Source organism: Sceloporus undulatus, chromosome 6, assembly GCF_019175285.1.
Source record: "Sceloporus undulatus isolate JIND9_A2432 ecotype Alabama chromosome 6, SceUnd_v1.1, whole genome shotgun sequence".
NCBI lineage: Eukaryota > Metazoa > Chordata > Lepidosauria > Squamata > Phrynosomatidae > Sceloporus > Sceloporus undulatus.
This window is the reverse complement of record NC_056527.1, coordinates 100,308,453-100,317,121: the sequence shown is the minus strand read 5'-3', so window position 1 is coordinate 100,317,121 and position 8,669 is coordinate 100,308,453. Positions and strand designations below refer to the sequence as shown.

Sequence of the window (8,669 nt, the reverse complement as noted above, 5' to 3'; positions counted from 1 at the left end):
CTCAGATTAGTTTCTGTTGTTGTGAAACTGTAATAATATTCAGAATGAAGATGTCACAATTTGTAATGCACACAGAAAGCTCAAAATAAAAAGTTATTTTTTCATACAGAGCCCTTGGACTGTAAAAGCCTCTGGACTTTATATACAGAGCCCTTGAACTGTACAAATAGTCTGAACTTTTTATACAGAGCCATTGGACTGTACAAGATTCATGTCACATGTACAGCCAAGTTTTCCAGTTCAGAAGCCTAATTTCATAGTGCAAAATCCAGACTAGTTCCCATAAAATTCAATGTGAGTATTGTGTTGCATGTTTGGCATAAAATTTGACCAAAATAAGTTGCTAAGCACCAATAGAATACATTGAGAATTACTTCTGAGTAAACATGTATAAATGTGCTTGCTAAGGCTAGGACCCAACAGAACATTTCCACTGGATTTTGTCATTTCTACAAGCAGAATCATAATGGGGCAATTGTCTCATCCATAAAAATGCCATATGGAACTTGTTTTCTGAGCCATGGAGGGCCATAGAGAGAAGGCAAGAGTCTTGATTCCACTGGTAAAAGTACTGGAATCTAGTAGAGGAAAAAAAAGGATCCTTATCCATGTTTCAATACAATATATTGGTTTAAACATATCATGAACTGTGTGGCAGCTTTGGGGATTTTTGTCCACCCCAGCCTGATCTGGAGAGGTTTCCAGCTCTCCAGAACAGGTTTTTAAAAGGTTTTGCAAGTGTATGGAGGCTTCATAAGGGAGGATGATTGTGTTCTTCCTGCTTTTCAGTGCAAAGAAATCTTCCCTAGACACAATAATGATGTTAAATATGCCCTGTCTTGACTAATTGGTTATTTTTAAACATTTAGTGGATATTTCAGATAGCCAGCTTGGTGTACTAGTTTGACTACTGGACTAGCACTCTGGGATGCCAGCGTATGAATCCCCTCTCAGCTGTGGAAACCCACTAGGTGACTCTGGGCAAATCATACATTCTCAGCCTCAGAGGAAGACAATAACATTCCCCTTTGAATAAAATTTTACCATGAAAGATTTGATCACCTTACGGTCACCTTAATTAAAAAATGACTTGAAGGCACACAAAGATGACAAAGTGGATATCACTGCCTACATATTTGCCAAAAAATAAAATAAAAAAAAATAAAAATAAATCTCTATCATGTCCTTGAGGATATAGGTAATAACTACATAAGAAAAAATTGACTGGGGGCTAAATCCTACTGTAAGACTAAATTAGAATAGGTACACTGACTTCATGTGTGTGTTGACTCATTCAGTCTTCTAATTTATTATTTTCTTCCATGTACTGTTTGTATCTCACCTTTACATAAAACAAGAAAGAATCTCTTGGCACCATTAAGACTGATGCCCTTATTTTGACATGAAATGTCAAGATTTAAATCCACTTCCCCAAATACACACTGGCCACAAACATCCTGCCATATGACATTTTCAAAGGGATAAACATGCCTTATGGCATCTTTATGAGCAATAGAATTAACAATTAATAGTGTTCAAAGATTGCAGTCTATTTTTTCCAATGTATGCTTTACACTCTTAATTCATGTATTTCCACCATAAGTTGTAGAAAGTAAGATCAGAGTGGAACAGTTTACACTGATCAAAAACAATTGGCACCAACATTCTGGCACACTCCATGTATATTTCAGGTAAATCTACATGCCAAAGTAAATGCAAATTCATTTTAAAACACATAACACAATGCAATGCATATACTGAGTAGAATGAATTCATGACTAAACACATTTAGAACTGACATGGACCAAACATACATTAATTCATGGAACACACTGATCGTATCACTTTAGAAGAGGGATGCAGATGAGATTTTAATCCTATATGCACTTACCTTTGGGTAAGAGACTGTGAATTCAGTGGTATTCATCTAGATTTATTTCATACTTAAGAGCAGGGTCATGAAAAATAATGCAAATGAAATCAGTAATAGAAAACATAAGTCCTATTGTTTTCAACATCTCCACTGAATATATATCTATAGATGCATCTCACCCTATGGGACCTCTGTCTGACTAGCATTGTATGGGATTGTACCAGCAGAATGAAAAGAAGAACTAAAGACATTAAAAGAACTCTGAGCTATTGCAAATGATATACGTTCTGCATTTAGAGATTCTTCTTATTCAACTAGAATTTCGAAAATCCAAGGCACAATAAAGAATTAGGAAAATCTGTTCATTCCAGAAGTTCCATTACTCAGACTTCTACACTACATTGGCTTCATTACTTTAATAACCGCTAAAAACAATATTTTAAGGATGCTTAAAATGAATTCTATTTTTCATATGTGCTGATAATTTATATCTTGTAAGAGAAAGCAGTAATTCATAGTAATTATAAACACATTATAGATAATATCTACTCCCCTTCAAATTGTATCAACAAGATTTAGTTCTCTCACTTCATTTTTCAGAAAAAATTATGGTGCAATTTGTCATGAATATAATTTACCAAGCAATAACTGTTGGATCCAGGACCTGTCTTCCACTGTCAGCAAGGCTACTGAACTCTTTTGGTGAATGTCCTTGCCCCCACTACAAAATAGCTCATCCCATTCAATAGAGTTCCCTAATGTTCAATGTGATATTTTGAGACAGCTGGAGAAGCTACTATGAAAAAGATGTATATGTCTAAATGTGGGCAACTCACATTCAAGAACCACATTTGAGAATCTGTCAGCAAAATTTTCCTTTCCAAGATCTTATTGTTGTTGCATTCTCCTGAATTTCTGATTAGAAGCAGAAATGTGGAAAGATTTCGTCCCTTCTGGTAGGGCAATGAACGGCTTTATGCCTTGTACATGTGCAAATTCTGGTGAATTGCTATTTGGTAAATAGGTTTCAGTTTTCCCTATTAGAGTAAAGCAAAGACTAACTACTGAGTTCCATTAAGAAAACTCTCAATCTCAGCAAGGTTTTCTATATGATACTTGCAGTCCCATACCAGATTTTAAAATATATGAGGAAAGAATGGAAATACATTGAATAAAATACAGATGATCTCAAAACCAAGTACAGTAGTATGTAAAAGGACTGAAAAACAGACATGTGATTTTTTACTTAGAGTGAAAAGAGGAGAAAATATGAAAATAAGGATTAATTTCCAAAGCATTCACCCAGCAAGAAAGAAGTTGTGAAACTGAGTAAATTCCCAACTCCACCTCAAGTACGGAAATTCTTCATTCTCAAGTTGTAGAGAAGAACAATCACTCAAGAAGAATAGTGTTCCTGGTGTTGAGTTCTGTGTGAAATGCAGCAGAGGTCTTTGTGGAGGTTGACATATTCTGGCTCAGTAGTGTGGTATCTCTTTTAAGGATGTCTTCACCCCATAATAACAGGAAAATTTCTAGGAACTTTTTCTAGCATCATTTTGAGTTCTCTTTTTCTTGGGTCATTATCATTAGGACAAACTTTTTAAAATCCCCTATGACCATGACACATTGCGACTTGGATTTAGTGATTCCCTTGCATGGGGGAAAACCTAAACTCACATAGAGGAAGGGGAGACTCAGAATTTGCTAATGCCTAAGCCTCCCCATTTCTTCATCATCCCATACTTTGCCCTCAGTTTTGTAAGGGCCTTCTTTACTTAAGAGCAAGATTTCACAGAGTAAATATGGAAACCCACTGAGGCTGACTTCCCTTGTGGATATCTGGATCCAAGGCTCCATCAATAATTAATGTAAAGCTGGAGGTGAACCAACTGAAATCAAGGAGAACTGCTATGCATATGGGGGTGTGTTTGAACCAAAAATGTCAAAGATTTCCTCAGAAAAAGATAAAGAGGGAAATGTCACACACATATAAAAGTGATACCATTGACATTTGGGGGGGGGGGGGGGCAGTGGATAAGTTGAGGGTGGGATGCTTTGCTCATCTTGTAATGACCTGTTTTACTCAGAATCAAGCATCTGCTCCTTAAATTCTTTGCTAGCTCAAGCCATAATCTGAATCAGAGGAGAGCTAATGAATAATGTCTGTCACCTCTTCACTGACATGGGATACATCCATACTAAGTGATTATAAAATGTTGATATCATCTCAGTTCCCACGTGTCCATCTTACACAATCCTGGCATAGTTCTAGTGCTATAGTCCACAGGAATAGACTAGAGTTCTGTGACAGAAAATTCTAAATATGTTCTCAAACTACAAGTACCAGGATTCCATAGGATGAAACCATGTCAGTTGAAATGCAATGCTTCTAATCTGAACACTGCAATGCAGTTATAAGCCTGATCTGCCTGGATGGTAGAGATGATAAATCATTTGTTTTAGTGGATAGTGAGATTGGTACAGTGTGCCTGTGTCACATGCAGGCACCCCTTACGTGGCTTTCAGCTTACTCTGAAAGCCGAGCGATGGAAATAACAATGGTATGCCTCCCTGTACTGCACATGCTGTGCAACATGCACAAGCCTCATTATTTTTAATGGGGCTCAAGCATATATGCTATTTGCCTTATGCGAGGTGTGTGTGTCCAGAACAGATCCCCCATGTAAGGCAAGGGAGCACTGTATCACCTATTTATTTAGCTCTTTTCTAACCACTCTTTCAGTTAAAAATATTCAGAGTGTTGGCACTTGCTAATGATCCAAAACAAAACTGCAATGATTGATTAACACAGTAAAAACAGTTAACAAAAATGTGCACTGAAAAAAAATCCCCTCTCAGGTTTGAAGCATAAGAACATGAAAAGGGTCTTTTCCTAGCACAGAAACGGGCTATAGTTCATAGCCCTGTCCCCAAAGTTGATGACACCACATGCCAGCAAGGAGTATAGACATCTATGTATAAAAACTTTACATCCACTGTGCAAGCTTGCACAACTGGCACTATTTCTATGTATGCAGACATAGGACATAGTCGCATTGACAAATAACCTGACTGCTCCCTAACAGGATGCAGGTGGGTATTATTGCATGTAATTTGCAGCTGCTGCCACCAGGCGGCTGCATCCCAGCTGCATCCTGGGTCCCAGCCTCACTTTGTAGGGGAGGCTGCTTTTCAAACTCAGAAAGCTCCCAGCTTCAAAAAGCAGCCTCTGAAGCCCAGGATGCAGCCAGGATGCAGCTGCCTTGTGGCAGCAACAAATAATTACTTATGATAATACCTACCTGCATCCCGCAACCTGGCTGCATCCCATTAGGGAGCAGCTGGGTTATCCATTAATGTGATAATCTCCATTGTTCCAGATGTCTGTGTATGCAGACTTTCTTTGGCAGATGTCCCTCTCTAACTCTGCATTATAGAAAGACCTGGAGATGATAATCTATAGTCTTATTCAATCTGGAATGGTTCTTCATGTGTTACTCACAAGTGCAAGGTTTAAAATCCATTATTAACATGTATGCCAGACCCATGTTTTCAATCTATTGGCTATGCAATTTTACGCCAGCAGGTCCCATTGCTTCATCTTTCTTCTACTCTCCTCCACAATGGGTCCAACAAAGTATGTTGCTTGAGGGTGAAAATAGTGCCCTCGCTTACCTATATTAAAGTACATTGTATCCAAAGCCAGCCAAATTGTGTCAGCATTGCAAATCCCAAAAGCATGCCCCACTATCCCTGGAAGTAAACAGAACAGTAACTACGTGAATACCTAAGAATTCACTGCTCTTTTATGACACCCTTAATTTGGTACATGTGGCAGCCATCTCACTCTGCAAAATGCTAAGGCCAGTTCTGGCAATCATGAAACATACTACTTTGGAAAAAACAATGATAATTTAATTCAGATACTTTCCAATGAAGAAAGCACATAGCTAAACCAAACCTGACAAGTTACAAAAACAAAGAAGAAATTGACGTCAAACAATTTTTATCATCAAAATGTTCTTCTTAGTGTGTGTCTGTGTGTCTCTATGTGTGCCTTCAAATCACCTGTTGGCTTTATGTGACCCCATAAATTTCACAGGGCTTTCTTAGGCAAAGAATATTCAGAGGTGGTTTCACCACTGTCCTGCTCTGAAATATAACCTGTGGCCTCTGCTATGTCTTGGAATTCCCCAACCCTAGTACTAATCAGGGCTGAACCTTCTTTGCTTCCAAGATAAGACATGATCTGGTGTCTTCAGGCTTATTTCAGCTATTCATCCCAACATGACAGTATGACTGAAAAATTTTCTGATGATTGGATTTTCAGGAGTGAGTAATTCAGTATTATTATTTTACAGATTGTCCTTTTAGAATTGTATTTTGTTGTCTTAATGATGTAATGCCACTTCGATCCTTGGAAGGGGGGGATATTAATAATAATAATAATAATAATAATAATAATAATAATAATAATAATAATAATAATAATAATTTAGTAGAAATATACTTGATGGTAAATAAAACACGCTGGTTCAGATCATATCCCCAGAAGCAATAGAAAAACTTTTTTTCCACCTTCTACAAAATAGACCTTCTTGAATGGATCCAGCTTAAGATCTTCATTTTCAAAACATTCACTTTGGAATATATTCATAACAGTAATCAACAAACAAGTGAAAACAAAACACAACAAAAATAGACAAAATATTAAAAATAATTTTAATTAGATTATCATTCAACCCAAAAGTTCTGAATAAAGCAATTACCCATTTCATTTGTCCACACCCTTCAGTCTCATATAGTGTTTCAGTTTCCTGCATTACCCTGATATTTTTATCTTCCCCATTTATGTTTCCCTCTCTTAGTGTGTTCATATCAATGAATTTAGCCCCAGTGATGTGGCAGAATTTTGGATTTTCTGGTTTGGGAATAAGAACCTCAACAGCTTGCAGTGCTCACACCAAATAAAAAATACACATTGCAAATATGTTTTTGCATAGATATAATAATGCTCATTTAACACAAAACTATTTCTAGTTCATTTCTGCCACACTGAATGCTTACATACACTAAACCAATATTTTCATTTGCTTTTTTCCTTTTGCCAGAACAATAGGGAAATGTGGGGACAGTTCAAAACATAAAGGGTCCTATTTTACAATTAGCCACTCTCTGAGAAATTTACTAACATAACCTAAGCAGAGAATAATAGAAAAAGAATATTAACATCTAAAAATGTAGCCAGCAGACATAATGCTACCCCCTCCACATGATCATTTTTTCCTAGATTTTGGATACATATCCAAAGTGCAAATAACAGTTTATTGGAAAATATTACACCGTCTCAATGATATCAGTATACATTTTTTGAGCCTACATAGATGCATTTGTGAAAATGAAAATATACAGAACTTCTTCAGTTCTGAAGCATGCAGTCCATTCTTCTCTGGCAGCACTACTCTCAGACATTTGATACATACTAAAGCAGTTAACCATCCAGATACCTTGGTGTTTCCATGTTAAGCTGTATTATATTTTTACATGCTTCTTGAAGAAGCTCGCTGTATTGTTTTACTGAGGGCATCCTTGAATTCCTGATTCCTCAAGCAGTAGATGATTGGATTGAGAAGTGGTGTTAGGACTGTATAGACAACAGACACCAACTTGTTGGATTCACAGGTGGAGAGAGCCCTTGGTCGTGCATAGATGAAAAGGGAGGCAGCATAGAAAATAGTCACAACCAAGAGATGTGAGGCACATGTGGAAAAGGCCTTTTGCTTCCCTCTGGCTGAAGGGATGCGCAACACTGTAGAAATGATGCAGAAGTAGGAGGCAGTTGTTACAAAGAGTGGAACGAGGAGAATAAATAAGGCCAGCAGAAAGTCCATGAGTTCAGCCAATGACATATCAGTGCAGGCCAGATTGAGAAGTGGAGAAACATCACAGAAGAAGTGATTAATGACATTCGATCCACAGTAGCTTAGGCGTGAGATGAAAAAGACCTTCCCCATGGCAATGGAAAAGCCACTCAGCCAGGAACCAGCTGCTAAATGGATACAGAGGTTTTGACTCATAATAGCAGGATAGCGCAGTGGATTGCAGATGGCAACATAGCGGTCATAGGCCATAACAGCTAATAGGACACATTCAGTACATGCGAGTGCCAGGAAAAAATACAGCTGAGCCATGCAACTAATGAAAGAGATTTCCCTTTTTTCTTTCACAAAACCAGTAAGCATCTTGGGGACAGTGACAGATACATACCAGATCTCTAGGAAAGACAGATTACCCAAAAAGAGATACATAGGCTTATGAAGCTTGACATTCACCCTGATTAGTACAATGATCAGCACATTCTCCATTACTGTCAGTACATATGTAGTCAGGAAAATCATAAATAGTGACATTTGCAGTCCAAGGCCTCCAGGAAAACCAACCAAAATAAATATTTCTGTCATATTCCCCTTTTGCATTCTGAATTGTATGTGGTGTTGTGGAGCTGAAATGAATATTTAAGATAAATAAAGCAGAGGTTATAATTATGGAGACAACTCAGTCTTTAGCACCTCATCACATTGGGACTGTACAAACAACCTGTAAGGGGTGGCTCTACGCTGCCCCTTGAAGCGCTGGGTTGGGGACGTGGCAACCGCATGCCACACCCCCAACCTGGTCTAAAAAGGAGCCACGAAACACAACTCCTATTTGTGCTGTGCAAGGGTTGCCATAAGTGCCCCAGTGTGGCATTATGATGCCCTTTGTGCACAACATCATTTGGGATGTCATCATGCCT

General features: G+C 37.9%; 1 protein-coding gene across 1 annotated transcript; it reads right to left on the bottom strand.

Moving 5' to 3' along the window:
* Positions 1-7,413: 7,413 nt before the first annotated feature.
* LOC121933699 (olfactory receptor 226-like) lies at positions 7,414-8,355 on the bottom strand. Its single transcript, XM_042473685.1, has one exon. It carries the CDS (start codon positions 8,347-8,349, stop codon positions 7,414-7,416), a length of 936 nt encoding a protein of 311 aa, XP_042329619.1. The 5' UTR covers positions 8,350-8,355.
* Positions 8,356-8,669: the final 314 nt, after the last annotated feature.

Excerpts from the sequence above, each read along its gene's own strand:
- LOC121933699 (XM_042473685.1), bottom strand. The coding sequence starts at position 8,349 with ATGCAAAAGGGGAATATGACAGAAATATTTATTTTGGTTGGTTTTCCT.